Below are 14,796 nucleotides of genomic sequence, written 5' to 3'. Positions count from 1 at the left end.
AAATCTTTTTTTAAAAAAAGGATAGACAAAGTCCAGTGAGGCAGGATATGGTTTAATGAACTTGCTCAGGGGAATTTGGGTCCTAGACGAATCAGGAGGCGCCCATATGGCTTCTGTTGGTCCACAAGAAGGATCTTCTGTGCGGACAGCACTGGTCAAAAAAGAAGGCAGGTCACTATAGTGACTATGGTGTGGCACAGAGACTGCCCCCTAATTTTTGTACCTATACTCACCCAAGAGCAGATAGAAGACCCGAGAAGCCAACTTTCGGGAGCTGAGAGGGGGCACCAGGCTGCTGAAGTCAGGCTCCCTGTTAGCCTGCAGCTCCAGAGCCACTGCCCTGCAGGGACAGAGGATTGTCAGCTGGGGTAGCAGCCTGGCCCTACCCCTGCAGGGACCCCTCCCTGATACCTAAGCACAGCCTCTGAAGAGAGTAGTTCAGGCCCTGGGGGCATCTCCATGGGCACTTCAGGAAGTTCAGGCAGCATGGGCAGTGCAGGGGGCTCTGGCTGCCTCTCCTCAATCCAGGCCCTAGGAAACAAAAGGGTCAGGGACGGGGGTGGGTAGTCATGACAGAGACAAAGGCAGGGCCACCAGGGTGTGAGCTTGTATCGCCAGGATGCTTACCACCGTTCTTCTGGAGGGATGAAGCTAGTTCGAGATTTTTCTTCTTCTGCTACTTCTAGGGAGAGCTCTGTTGAGAGAGAAAGCACTGAGGGAGTCTGCTTGGCTCTGAGGAATTGGGACCTTGTAGCTAGGCTAGAAATGTAGTTCAGGGGTTGGAGATTTAGCTCAGTGGTAGAGCGCTTGCAAGGCCCTGGGTTTGGTCCCCAGCTCCGAAAAAAAGAAAAGAAAAAAAAAAAAAAAAGAAAGAAAGAAATGTAGTTCAGTAGTGAGGCATTTGCCTGACATGGCAAGGCCGGGCGTTCAATCCCCGGGACTACAAAGCCCCCCTCATATCCTGGAGCCTAGTTTACTTGTTCAAAGCGGGAGTGCTGGAGAATCGAATCTGTGTTGTAATGTTCTGCATGCTCCCTCACTGTTAGAGACGGCCTCAGCAACTGGGGTGCTAGCTTCCTGAGACTGGTTAGGACAGTCTCCATTCTCACCTCCCACACAAGCGCTTACCTGAAGACAACATGAGGGGACCACTGGGCTCCTGGGCCTCTCTCAGAACCTGCAGGTGGGAGAGCAAGAGCTGAGGTCCAAGCACCACAGTGGCAGGGTCTCAGTCTGGTGAGCAAGTGGGTGCTCACCGGGGCTGAGGGAGATTAGGGGGCACAGTGGAGGCATTACCTCAATCTCACTCAGAGCTTCAGTCTTTCTCCTTTCTTCCTTGTCTGCCACTCTCTCTTCCTCAACTGTCTCTTCAGTCTCCAGCTGTGGCCTTTGTCTGAGCATTCTTGGGGGAACCTGGGCACAATGGGTCCATAAAGCTAGTAGTTCTGGAGATAACCAGCCAGCTGACAACAAAGGAAATTGGTTTCAATCATAACACCAAAGATTCCAGGTTCTGAAGCTCCCACCTGCTCCAGTTTTCACCATTCTTACAGAGAGTTGGGGTTCTGAAGAGCTCCGCTGGGCTCATGAGCTTCCTCTTGGGAGGCTGGACCACTGGCTGTAAGATGGTGGAAAGCCAGTGGCCTTTTATGAGGGAGCCACTTCTTCCTGCCCCTCCCTTGCTACACATTGGGTAGGTGACAACGTGGTGTCTGGGTATATACAGTCCCACACACCCTCACTGGTAGGAAATAGGGCCTTTTGGTCAGATTCCCACTGTTCTTAGGAGTTCAGAAGTCCATCCAGACCTGCATCCCTCTCCTTCCTAGGGAGACTGGGCTGTACTCACATACTCGCAGCAGTGAGCCCCAGTCTGCAGCTGTTCCTCAAACTTCTCCCGGGAGATCTGGGTCTCCTTGTCCCAGAACAATAACTGGCGCCCCCGGCGGCGCCGGCGAGGTGGCCTCTGAGGAGACGGGGGCCTCTTCTGGAGTAGGAGGGGAGGCAAGAGTCAGGCTGTTCTCCCCTTCCTCAGTAGACTACCAGTGGCCCATACTGCCTCTTCTCAGTTATCTGGAGAGGCAGCTTGGGTAAGGTCCTTACTTAAGCTTAAGTGAGGCCACAACGTGAGGTACAGAAAGGGATATCTTTTACTGATAGAAGCAAAATCCTCATTGTACACTAATGGTCCGGAGCTTAAGGACAAGGATGTAGGTGGGGAAAGAAAAAAGGAGGCAGCTTGGGGAAGAACCTACTCACCTCTATACTCGGTGGGGCAGGCAGACGCAGCTCCTGAGGTGGGGTCACCTCTGTAACAATACCCATAAGCCCTCACTACTTTTTTTGCTTTTTTTTTTTTTTTTTTTAAAAAAAAGACAAGGTCTGGCACTAACCCAAGCTGGCTTTGGGTTTAAGGCAATCCTGCCTCAACCCCAGCTTCTGGAGTTACTGGGCAACAGATACCAGCTCCACACTAGACTAGCTGCCTCAGAAGGTAGCGAGGTACAAGCTTTTGTCTCTTCCGCTGGGCAAGTGTTTTCAAAGGACCCAGTGATGGACACTTACCAGTGAGTAGGACCCCAGGCTCCCAGCCTGGCATCTTCTGTACCTCAGGGGGAAAGGCCTGGTCTGGAAGTGGTTCTCTTATCCCTTCAACCCTGAAGGGAAACAGGAGGATAAGGAAACCCTTCCCAACAATGACCCCTGACCTGGTACAGGGATTCCTGCCCTTACTGTGCAGGAGCTGGAGGTGAGAGTGAGGAGACCAAACCATCTCCTTCCAGGGCCCGGGGCTCTTCCTTGGATTCTACAGAGAGAGGAGACAGACAATTAGGAGACAGAAGGACAGGACACTTCCATTCCCAGGTCGGCTGTGCAGTGATCTAACCATCCAGTGGTGGGGAAGCCCTCCGCTGCCGGAGAAGTCTGCCTCTCTGACGTTCCTCCAGCAATATGGCGTCATCTTCCTCTGCGATCAGCAGGTCTAAGTCTCCTCTGCTGATCTCTGGGAGATCCTGCTCTCCCTACAGAGAGAAGAAAAGTACGGATTTTTTGAAGTCTGAACCTTCTAAGGAAGCCCTTTGGGTCTAAAGGGAGAGAGTGGTGACATGGAAAAGAGGCAGAAGCACAGGGATGCCATGGGGCGGGATGGAGCCCTGTGTTTAAGGGGAAACTCACCTCAATCCGCAGCATTCGGATGGGCTCTGCCTCCTGCAAGGTGATGACCTCAGGGGACTGTACCATGGCCAAGGTCCTGTCTGGAAGGTTAGGAAGGTCATACCAGGCCCACTGCTTCTTTCCAAGTTACTGAGGCAAAAACATGGACTTTGGAGCCCAAGAGCCAGACCCAGGCAAGTTACCAGCAAATATTCCAAGTTGGTTTTTTCACTATATACTCCTGGCTACCTTGGAACCCACTCTGTAGACCAGGCTGGCCTCCAACTCAGATCAGCCTGCCTCTGCCTCCCCAGTACTGGGACAAAATACATCATCACCACCCTGGCTATGCCTTCACTTTCTGAGTCCTGGGATTACTGGTGTCTACCTGGGACTTTTATTTTCTAAAGTAAATGTTGAAATGATGTCTTTAACTAGTCTTAGCTGGCTTTGAACTCAGTATTTAAGCTGGGCATATATTGAACCTGCAGTTTTCCCATCTCAGCTTCTCAACAGAAATGGGATTACAGGTGTGGATGGCTTTTTTAAAACCGGGTTTTGGGGTTGGGGATTTAGCTCAGTGGTAGAGCGCTTGCCTAGCAAGCGCAAGGCCCTGGGTTCAGTCCCCAGCTCTGAATTAAAAAAAAAAAAAAATGTTTAAAACTGGTGTTTTTTCAGCCCTTGGGGATTCTGTGCCTTTCATCAGCAAGGTTCTCTCTGCTAACCAGGCTTCCTGGGCTCCGGCGTGGCTTCAGGAAGGGTCTCCTCACGAATTTTCTCCGGGGTTGCAGCCTCTAAAAGGTGTCGAATCTTTGGGAAGAAATTGGGAACAAAAGATAGGTTTCCACTTCAGTCCTCTGACCTCTCTTGAAACATTCAGTGCATACTGGACACCAGTCTGGCAGTCTCTCTCTCTCTCTCTCTCTCTCTCTCTCTCTCTCTCTCTCTCTCTCTCTATTTTTCATCTCGGAATTTTAGTATTCTTCATTTATTTGTTTTTGAAACAGGTCTTACTGTGTAGCCCAGATTGGCCTAAAAAATTGTTTTTCGATATTTTATTTTATTTTATTTTTGGTTCTTTTTTTCGGAGCTGGGGACCGAACCCAGGGCCTTGCGCTTCCTAGGCAAGTGCTCTACCACTGAGCTAAATCCCCAACCGATATTTTATTTATGCGTGTATGTTTGTATGTTTCGAGGTCAGAAGAGGGCAATAGATGTTGGATCCCCAGAGCTGGAGTTATAGGTGGCTGAAGGCTAGTAGTGAGGTCTTGTCCTGTGCAAGAGCAGAACACACTTATAACCACTGAGCCATGGCTCCAGTCCTGTCTGCTTAAACTTGACAGCTCTCCTCCCCCAGACTTTAAAAAAAAGATTTATTTGTTTATTTTTTGTATACGAGTGCTCTATCTGCTTGTAAGCCACCATGAAGTTGCTGGAAGAGCAACCAGTGCTCTTAACCACTGAGCCATCTCACCAGCCCTCCTTGAGACTCTTGAATTCTTTTTTTTATTTTTTATTTATTTAATGTATATGAGTACACTGTAGCTGTCTTCAGACACACCAGAAGAGGGCATCGGATCCCATTACAGATGGCTATGAGCCACCATGTGGTTGCTGGGAATTGAACTCAGGACCCCTGGAAGAGCAGTCAGTGCTCTTAACCACTGAGCCATCTCTCCAGCCCAATTCTTGAATTCTTATTTTAGCTTACATTACCATATTCGGTATGAGTGTGTATGTGTGTGGTGTATCTGTGTGTGTGATTGTGTGTGCGTGTGTGTGTTCTCCTTCAGAACTGGGAATCAAACCTAAGGCCTCGTGCATGTTAAGCAAATTCTCTACCAGCGGACTATACCTCCAGACCTAAATCAGATGTCTGTGCCATTTGACAACAGTATGTCAGAGGCCACCACCACCTAGTGTCCCTCCTGTCCCAGCCTTAAGCTCATCCCCAAATTAGCCTCGTCAATTTGTGTTGTCGTGGACAGCGACAAAGAGAAAAGATTGTTGGGTAGCTGGTGGTGGGGACAAATTTGTGTACAGTTCCAATAGATCAATGAAAAGGATGAAGCAGGGGTTGGGGATTTAGCTCAGTAGTAGAATGCTTGCCTAGCAAGCATAAGGCCCTGGGTTTGGTCCTCAGCTCCAGGAAAAAAAAAAAAAAAAGACAAAAAAAGAAAAGGATGAAGCAGACTTAGTAGAGTGTTGAGATTCCAAGCGTCATTTGCTTTTGGCTTTAAGTGGGATAATGATTTCCTGGAAAAGGGTGGCACTTGAGCAAAGTCTGGAAGGACTTGGTAGGACCTGACTAGCAGAGAATGAGTGGCCACTCTTAAAGGGTTAGGATGCTCATTTTCACAAGCAAAAGAATAAAGGTGGCACCGTTGGGACATGTGCAATGGGCTGGTGTTTGAGAGGGAAGGTGCCTAGAGAAGAGACCAGAATGGGGATGAGCACCCCTAAATCTAAGTACCGAGGGTCCTTGGATGCTGATCCTCTCTGCATTCAGAACCAGCTGCTTAGCTGGGAAACGGGGGCAGGAGTAACATCTAAGCTGTGGGAGATGCCAAAAGACAGGGAAGAAAACCCAACATGCCCAGCTGAAGCCTGAGAGCCAGGTCTCGGTGCAAACAGTAGAGGGGGAAGAACGCCTCATGTGGGAAACCAGCCTATCAGGTTGGCCCTAAGTAAGCAAGAGCTGGGGCTCCATAGCCTGTTAATGGAAACCCGAGGCAGTGTCCCAACCCTCAGTCTCAGCTCCAGATGGACAGGGACACCAACTAACTCCTCTGCTGTTGTCTAGTGATTTCTGAGGGGTTCTAGGGGAGTGAACCTTACCTGAGGAATATCAAAAGGACTGGGAAGTGTAGGGTCCACAGACATCGTCCCAAAAAAGGGTTCTGGGGCGTCCTCCAGCGTCTCCATCATGGCCAGGCAATTGGGAAGAAGCAAGCTAGGTCTGGGAGAGAACAAGGGATGGAAAAGACCTAGGCTGAGGGTGGGTGGGGTGGCTCAGCTGGTAAAGGTGCTGCCACTAAACCCAAAGTCCTGAATTTCATCCCCGAGTTTGAACTAACATAAGGAAGAGAACCCACTTTATCTGTTGTCCTCTGACCTCCACATGCATACAATGCTATACAATGCTGTTTGAGCTCTCCGTCCCCCCCCTTCCCCCTCTCCCCCTCTTCTACCTAACCCCCCCCTACACACACACACACACACACACACACACACACACACACACACACACACACTGCATGCATGTCCAGGCAAATGTTTAAAACAAAACAAGGCTGAGGCCAGGCAGCTTAGTATGGATGGCCTCAGTTCCAGGGCCTCACAAGTCAGCCTCCTCCATATCAATGCGAATCCGCAGCTGGGCCCGGTGTAGGTGCTCTAGGATATGCTGGATGTCTTCTGTGGGTGAGAACAGTAAAATAAACAACCCAGCCACGGGCCCTTCGGCTCTAGCCCGCCTCTAGAGTCTCTAGCCTTACCCACAAGGTACTGGCACTGTTGAAAGTAGACCCTTATCACACCAATCTGAAGCTGGGCGGAGAGATAGAGGGAGAAGCGGGGGCGGGGCAGCCCAGGCATCGGAGGTTGCACTCGTACGAGCACATAATTGAGGATTTCCTCGCTGGGAGAACAAGAAGCCCTTGGTCAGTGCAACACTCAAAGTAACCCCAAACCCCATTCCGCCCTCTTTTCTGGATCTTACCAGGTCTTTACCACGTTCACTTTCAGGTATTCCCGCTTCACCAAACGGCTGCCCCGGGTAGCGGCCAGCCTGGAGGGGTGGGGAACGGCTTGTCAAGGTGGGATCCCACTACTGGGCTCCTGGTATAGCCATCAGCCCTGTGCTCACCAGATAGTGGCGAAGCAGCCTGTGTGGCGCTGAAGCACGTTGGGATAGTAGAACATCTTCGCTCTGGGGTTCTCGCTCGGCACCAATCCCGTTTGGATCTCAATCCAAATTCTTCATTGAGAACATGGGATTTCCAGCACCATTGAAGAGTAGGAATTTGGACAGGGGGTGTGGTGGACGTGGATGCAAAAAGCCCAATTAGTAAGATGACCGACTGACTATTGTAGTTGAATTAGGAGACAACCAGAGACGCAGAAGCGAGGGACGATCCCTCATTCTGCCATCCCTGAGGTCTGCACATCGCGCAAGTGGGACCTACCTTCAGGATTGCGTCCAAGTAGAAATGCGAAGCTCCAAGAGAAACCCAGGCAGAGACACAGAACAGATCTTCAGGCAAGACTGAGTTCTTACTTTGTCAAAAAACCTTTGTTCCTCAAGCTCGAGGTCGCCCGCCGCCACCACCGTTGTCGCTGTCGACGTCGTCGTCGTCGTCGTCGTCGTCGTCGAGCTTCTGGAACTTGCTTTAGGTCGGGTCGCCCTCCAGCGGGACTAGGTGCACACTCTCCAAGGCTTTGCGCCACCACAGCCAATGGGAAGCCGCATTGGAGGGAGCTTTGACTCTTGGTGCTAGGCAGCAAAACTCAGTTCCAGGCTATAGGCTCTTGGAGAATAGTCGCGAGCCAATCACAAGAACTCTGAACGCTACCATGGCATTGTGAGCTGTCCTGGCCAATGGGGTCTCATTCTCTCAGGTAGTAACAGGACTTCTCCAACGTGTAAGATGACCAATAAACGGGGAGGAAACCCAGTCTCACCCTGGTGACAGCTAAAAATAGTATCTTTTAGGAGCCAGGGTCACGTAAAGGGCAGATGCCTTGGTGCTGCTTAGATACAGAGATTCAAGGGAAGGTACCTTGCCTGAACATAGGACCTGACCTTACTCCTAAATTTCACCAACCAGATTCTGTGCCCAGGAAGGGTCTATGCTGTGCTAAGTGCAAGAAACAGTGTGAGGTGGCCTTTTATTCAACAAGAAAGAAAACAACCAAGGAACTTGCAAGGGAGACAAGTTCAAAGCCAGCCTAAGCAACTTAGACACTAGCTCTAAACAAAAAGCAAAAACAGAGGCTAGGAGTGGTATGCACACCTTTAATCTCAACAACAGGAGGATCTCTTGGAGTTTGAGATTAGCCTGGTCTACAGCCCAGTTAGGGAGAGTTAGTGAAATCCTATATAAAATAAATAAATAAAAAGTAAAAACCAGGCTGAAAATGTGGAAATGTAGCTCAGTAGTAGAGAGCCTGACTGGCATGTATATGCAAGGCCCTGGGCTCAGCTCAGTATTGCAAGAAAGGGAAAAACAATAACAAACCAGCCTTTGATCCAAGAACTTGGAAGGCAGAGTCCCACAGATCCTGTGAGTCTGAGGCCATGATGGTGTACACAGTGAGCTTCGGGCTAACCAGAACAGTACAGTGAGACCCTGTTTCAAAACCAAGCAAACAAAACCAAGAACAAAACAGAAGTAAAGGGCTGGAGAGATGGCTCAGTGGTTAAGAGCACTGACTGCTTTTCCAGAGGTCCTGAGTTCAATTCCCAGCAACCACATGGTGGCTCACAACCGTCTGTAAAGAGATCCGATGCCCTCTTCTGGTGTGTCTGAAGACAGCTACAGTGTACTTATATATAATAAATGAATAAATCTTTAAAAAAAAAAAAAAGAAGTAAAGGTGTGTGCACCCCTGTCATCTCATACTTGGGAGGAAGGACAGGAGATGAAGGACCGCCTTCTTTCAGAGTTTCATACCAGCCTGGACCATCCCGAGGCCCAGCTCATAAACCTAAGAATTAAAGGAAAGTACATCTTTCTCTTTATTTTCCCCTTTCTTTTGTTTTTTATTTGCTTGTTTGTTTGTTTGTTTGTTTGTTTGTTTGAGAAAGGATTTTTCTGTGTAGCCCTGGATGTCTTGGAACTTCCTCTGTAGACCAGGTTGGCCCCGAATTTAGAGATTTACTTACCTCTGCCTCTTCAGTGCTGGGACTAAAATCATGTTCTGCCACGCCTCACGTAGGCTGCGATCACTTAGTTCTGTGGCAATCGAGCTGACCTTTATCCCTTCAGTCTGGAGCTCTTAAGAGTAGGGTGGAATTTTTCCAGTATGCCAGGCTTCTAGCTGAGTTAGGTACGGTATGTGTCACATTCAGTTGCCCTATATTTACAACATACGTGGCCATAGCCAGAAGTGATTGAGAGGCTGAGTGTAGTGACTCATGCATGTTATCCCAGCACTGAGAGGGAGACTGAGGCAGGAAGATCGCCAGAGGTCAAGGCCAGCCTGGGCTGTATCGTGATTTCACCTTGGGCTAGTGGAGGCCTTGTCTCTAAAAGTAAAAATAAATAAATACATACATACATACATACATACATACAGACAGACAGACAGACAGACAGAAAGGAAGAAAGAAAGAAAACAGCAAGCAGGGTGTGGTGGCATGCTCTTTAATCCCAGCAGTAGGGAGGCAGAGGCAGGTCTCTGTGAGTTCAAGGCCAGTCTTGTCTACATAATTAGTTCTGGGACAGTTAGGGCTGCATAGCGAGACCCTCCCTCAAAGAAACAAAACCGAAACCAGTGGAGAGATGGCTCAGTTGTTAGGAGCACTCCTTCCTTTGCAGAGGATCCAGATTTGATTTCTCCAAGGCTTCTCGCCACCATCTGTAACTCTAGTTGGTGAGAATCTGATGCCCTTTTCTGACTTCCTCAGGCTCTTGCATGAATGCGGTACACAAATATGCTCAGGCACACGCGCACGTGCACACACACACACACACACAAACACACACACCACACACAAAACAACAACAACAACACAACACAGGGATTGAGGAACCTGATCCAAGCCCTATCTTTTCTCTCTTTCCTTTTTTCTTTTTCCTTTGTCAAGACAGAGTTTCTCTGTGTAGCCCTGGCTTTCTTCGAACTTGCTTTGTAAACCAGACTGGCCTTGAACTCAGAGAGTTCTGCCTGCCTTTGTCCAGCCCTGAGATCAAATACACAAGCCACCATCTGGCTTCCAAGCCCCATCCTGACGGGTAGGGGGAAGCAGAACCCACACTATTTCTTGTAGACCATGCAGCTCCTGAGAACCTGGCTTGGATTTTTGCTGTCTTGAATTCTAGCATCCCCAGTCCCTATTTTACTATGCCTGGCTACACTGGTTTCTACACATGGCAAGTTATTTCCATCACTGAACTTTTGTTGGCAAGAAGCATCATTTTGTCAGTTTGCTGCTCTGAGATAAAGTGTTGTCCCTGACCAGAAGGTACAATGTGCTCCACACCTACATTTAGGCTCAGGACATACATACAGAACATAGAGAAACCTGGCCATCGTCCATTCGGTTCAACAAGCACTTCCAGTGTGCCTCTAAGCCACTGGGGAGATACAAGGAACACTCTGTTCCCTCTTCTCAGGGGGTGGGGAGGAGAGATAAGGAAATACAAGTGTGAGAAATGGTGGCACTGTACAGTTTTAACTTTAGTATGTGTGGAGAGATGGCTCACTGGTTAAGAGCACTGACTGCTCTTCCAGAGGTCCTGAGTTCAATTCCCAGCAACCACATGGTGGCTCACAACCATCTGTAATGGGATCCAATGCCCTCTTCTGGTGTGTCTGACACCAGTGTGTCTGACAGTGTACTCATACACAAACTAAACAAGTCTTTAAAAAGAAAACCACCAACAGAAAACACACACACTCTTCCGCAGAGTCCAAGTTTGGTTCTCGGTACCCACAGCCCACAGCCATCAGCCATCCGTAACTCCAGCTTGAGGGGAACCCAGCTCCTATGGAATCTGCTCATATCAGCACACAGACACCCACATACACACAAATTAAAAATAGTAGAGATTAAAAAGTAAGATTAAGTGGGGAATAGGAGAAGGACCATAAGATGTGTGGGTGACTTAATGTGGGATACTCAGGGGAACGCTAAAGAGGTGGTATTTTGAAATGAAGGGACAGGTCATGTGACTGCCTGCAGGACGATTTTATTTATTATTATTATTATTATTATTATTATTTGGATTTTTTTTTTTTTTGGAGCTGGGGACCGAACCCAGGGCCTTGTACTTGCTAGGCAAGTGCTCTACCACTGAGCTAAATCCCCAACCCCATTATTTGGATTTTAAAAAAAGATTTCATTTATTATATATATATAGCTACACTGTAGCTGTCTTCAAACACACCAGAAGAGGGCATCAGATCTCATTACAGATGATTCTGAGCCACCATGTGGTTGCTGGGAATTGAACTCAGGGCCTCTGGAAGAGCAGTCAGTGCTCTTAACCACTGAGCCATTTCTCCAGCCCTATTATTTGGATTTTGTCTCTCTGTATAGTCCTGGCTGGCCTAGAATTTGCTCTGTAGACCAGGCTGGCCTTGAACTTACAGAGATCTTACCTCTGGGCTAGGATTAAAGGCCTGCACCTTCAACCAGCAAGGAACAGTAGTGTAGGCAAAAGGACAAACAAATGAAATCCTGAGGTAGCAATGTTTAGTGGGTTCAAGGAGCCTGGAGCGAAGCCATATGGGCAAGAAGGGTAAGGGTGGGGTTAAGAAAAAGGCTGGGGGGGTTGGGGATTTAGCTCAGTGGTAGAGCGCTTGCCTAGCAAACGCAAGACCCTGGGTTCGGTCCCCAGCTCCAAAAAAAAAAAAAAAAAAAAGAAAAAAAAAGAAAAAGAAAAAAAAAAAGAAAAAGGCTGGGGACTAGATAACATGTGGGGGCATTTTCAGGATCTTGGTTGTTACCTTGAGGGAGGTAGGAGCCAAGGTGGGCTTTGAACACAGGAAGGAAATGAGCAGATGAGTGTCAAGAGGTCTCTGCACTGTGCTGAGAATAGGCTGAAGGCAGGTAAGGGTGGGCAGAGACAACGGGAAAGAACCAGAAAGAAGAGAGTGGAGATAACGATGACTTCAGTGTGCTAACAGTGGGACTGATGGTTTTTGAGAACAACAGAATCCTTCTTGGCCTAGTTATTCTTGGCCCAAGCTCCTAAGATGTTAGATACTCAAAGACCTCCAAAGGTTGAGCTGAGACAGTGGCCGACTCTTGTGTAGGAATGCAAAGCAGAAGTGAGCTTTATTAAAGTTACAGAAAAGCGGGAATGGAGAGATGTCTGAGGCTAAGGGCACACGTTGTTCTTCTAGAGGACCCACATGGCAGCTCACAAACACCTGTAATTCCAGGTCTAAGTGATCTGATGTCCTCTTTTTGACTCCTCGGGCACTCATGTGGTACACAGATACAGGCAGGCAAAAACTTCCGAACATATAATAAAATTAAAAATAAAAAAAAAGAGGGGGTTGGGGATTTAGCTCAGTGGTAGAGCGCTTGCCTAGCAAGTGCAAGGCCCTGGGTTCGGTCCTCAGCTCCGGGGGAAAAAAAAAAGAGAAATTAAGGAAAAGTGAGAGACTCCCAAAAGTGGGTAGGGGTTCTTTTTTAAAGATTTATTTATTTATTTATTTCCTGTATGCGAGTACACTGTAGCTGTCTTCAGACACACCAGAAGAGGGCATCAGATCCCATGACAGATGGTTGTGAGCCACCATGTGGTTGCTGGGGATTGAATTCAATCAGTGCTCTTAACCTCTGATCCATCTCTCCAGCCCCGTGGGTAGGGATTCTTTTTTTTTTTTTCTTTTTTCTTTTTTTTTTTCGGAGCTGGGGACCGAACCCAGGGCCTTGCGCTTGCTAGGCAAGTGCTCTACCACTGAGCTAAATCCCCAACCCAGTGGGGACTAAAGATGAGGTAATTGAGGTGGTTAGCTCTCAGAGAAGGCCAATAGAGAACAAACGTGCTCTGTGCATGTCGGCTTGACCCAATCAGGCAGATATTACTGGGCTGTCCACCCAGTTAGGAGTTGTTGGGGTCCCTCTCTCTGTCTCTGACTTGTACTTGGTTCCTTGCTGACCTTGACTGTCCGATGCCGTTTGTTAGCCAGCATTACTACCTTCCATCCTTGTATCTTTTCTGGGAGTGGGGGTGGGGAGGGTGGGATGAAAACAACGAGTCTTTATTGACCTCTGCTACTTGAGAAGGATGAATCGGGAGGAGTGGGTAACACCAATACCCAGCCTGCCATGCTTTACAGGCTTGTAGGTGATGGAGAATTGCCCAGGTAGTGGTCAGTCATCTCTGGTTTGATCTCCACCTGGTTGAAGGTCTTGCCGTTGTACACACCCACCATGCTGCCGACCATCTCAGGCAGAATGATCATGTCCCTCAGATAGGTCTTCACCACCTCAGGCTTCTCCATGGATGGCGCCTCCTTCTTGGCCTTTCTCAAGTGCTTGAGCAGTGAGTGTTGCTTCCACTGCAGGCCACAGTTCAGGTGCCACTTCTGGCAGGTGCTGTACAACTGCATCAGTTGCTCATAGGCCATGTTCAGTGGCCGTGGTCCACGCCATGGTAGGTGAACTTGTGGAAGGTTCACTCCTTCTGTTCCACTTCGGCCATCTTGGCGGCTGCTTGGAAAAGGCCCATCCTTGTACCTTAAGTGCTGTTAAACTATACTGAGCACTCTGTTCTCACATTTACAGGATCAGCTTGTACCTCTATCACAGCACCAAGATAACGGCTCCAGCCTTTCTTGGTTACCCATATTTAGTTCCTTGTTTTTGGAGTGGTCTAAGGTAGTCTCCTAGGTAGAAGCTTGTTAGATGAAATCTAACTTCCTTTCTATTATGGATGTCAGAATTAGTTGCCTTAGAAGCAACAATTTAAGTGCCTTACACATAGGTCTCAAGGGCTTTGGGGAGGAGCAACTGTCCAGCTGTCACTGGCCCAGAGCCTTTAGCATGGTTATCACGCACCCAATTACAAGCCCTCTTCTTCACCCTCAGTGCTCCAGGCTGACAATTTTGTTTTAGATTTATTTATTTTATGTGTGAATGCTCTATCTGCATATGGACCTACACACCAGAAGAGGGCATCAGATCCCAGTATAGATGGTTGTGAGCAAGCATGAGGTTGCTGGGAATTGAACTCAGGACCTCTGGAAGAACAGACAGGGCTCTTTTTCTTTTCTTCTCTTTTCTTCTTTCTTTCTTTTTTTTTTTTTAACTGTTTAAGGAATTTTTATTAAAGCAAGAATTTTATAATCCAAATTACATTTCTTTGCTCAGTCATCAGTCTGCTCCTTAGAACAGAACTGACATCCCAAGCTATTCCACAGAAAGAATTACAAAATTAAAGAAAGGAATGCTTTAAGTTTTTTAGACAGGGCTCTTAACCACTGAGCCACTTTTCCAGCCCCAGACTGACTGCTATGGTGACAAGGAGAAAAGTAAACGTGGTTTTCTGCTGAAGGTGGTGGCAGTCAGGTGACAGTGGAAGTAATCTGGTGGAAGTCACGATGTAGGTGTTAAAGAGGCTTTGTGGGGTTGGGGATTTGGCTCAGTGGTAGAGCACTTGCCTAGTAAGCGCAAGGCCCTGGGTTCGGTCCCCAGCTCCAAAAAACAAAAAAGAAAAGAAAAAAAAAAAAAAAAGAGGCTTTGTGAAGGAAAAGCTTCCCCATTTGGTGACAAAGTTAAATGGAATAATAGAGGAGTGTCAGCCAATAAGCACTGGAGGATGGCAAATGCCTTTAATCCCAGCACTCTGGAGGCAAAGACAAGATCTCTGCTACTTGGAGGGCTAGCCTCATCTACAAACCCAAGTTCCAGGATAGCCAAAGTTACACAGAGAAACCCTGTCAAAAAAACCAAACCAA

At 48.1% G+C, this 14,796-nt stretch overlaps 1 protein-coding gene and 1 pseudogene across 1 annotated transcript; both read right to left on the bottom strand.

Annotated features, from left to right (window-relative positions):
• Window positions 1-36: 36 nt before the first annotated feature.
• Window positions 37-7,502, bottom strand: Rec8 (REC8 meiotic recombination protein). The gene is made up of 20 exons (NM_001011916.2): window positions 7,344-7,502; window positions 7,025-7,135; window positions 6,878-6,946; window positions 6,654-6,796; window positions 6,498-6,573; window positions 5,995-6,115; window positions 3,882-3,966; window positions 3,178-3,257; window positions 2,888-3,023; window positions 2,734-2,806; window positions 2,566-2,657; window positions 2,260-2,309; window positions 1,850-1,987; window positions 1,552-1,618; window positions 1,297-1,463; window positions 1,129-1,177; window positions 628-694; window positions 412-531; window positions 234-340; window positions 37-151 (listed from the first exon to the last, which is right to left on the bottom strand). Exons 2-20 carry the CDS (start codon window positions 7,078-7,080, stop codon window positions 66-68), a joined length of 1,782 nt encoding a protein of 593 aa, NP_001011916.1. The 5' UTR covers window positions 7,081-7,135; window positions 7,344-7,502; the 3' UTR covers window positions 37-65.
• A 5,014-nt stretch (window positions 7,503-12,516) lies between these two features.
• On the bottom strand, window positions 12,517-14,061 carry LOC134482122 (small ribosomal subunit protein uS19-like; annotated as a pseudogene).
• Between the last annotated feature and the right edge of the window lie 735 nt (window positions 14,062-14,796).

This window comes from Rattus norvegicus, chromosome 15 (genome assembly GCF_036323735.1).
Source record: "Rattus norvegicus strain BN/NHsdMcwi chromosome 15, GRCr8, whole genome shotgun sequence".
NCBI lineage: Eukaryota > Metazoa > Chordata > Mammalia > Rodentia > Muridae > Rattus > Rattus norvegicus.
The sequence above is the reverse complement of the archived record's forward strand: the minus strand, read 5'-3'. Positions and strand labels throughout refer to the sequence as shown.

What these genes read in the sequence shown, in the direction of transcription:
- Rec8 (NM_001011916.2), bottom strand. Translation starts at nt 7,080, where the DNA reads ATGTTCTACTATCCCAACGTGCTTCAGCGCCACACAGGCTGCTTCGCC. An exon ending in GTGAACGTGGTAAAGACCTG is followed by an intron (nt 6,797 to 6,877) that starts GTAAGATCCAGA and finishes TTGTTCTCCCAG; the next exon opens with CGAGGAAATCCTCAATTATG. An exon ending in ATCCCTCCAGAAGAACGGTG is followed by an intron (nt 532 to 627) that starts GTAAGCATCCTG and finishes TTTGTTTCCTAG; the next exon opens with GGCCTGGATTGAGGAGAGGC.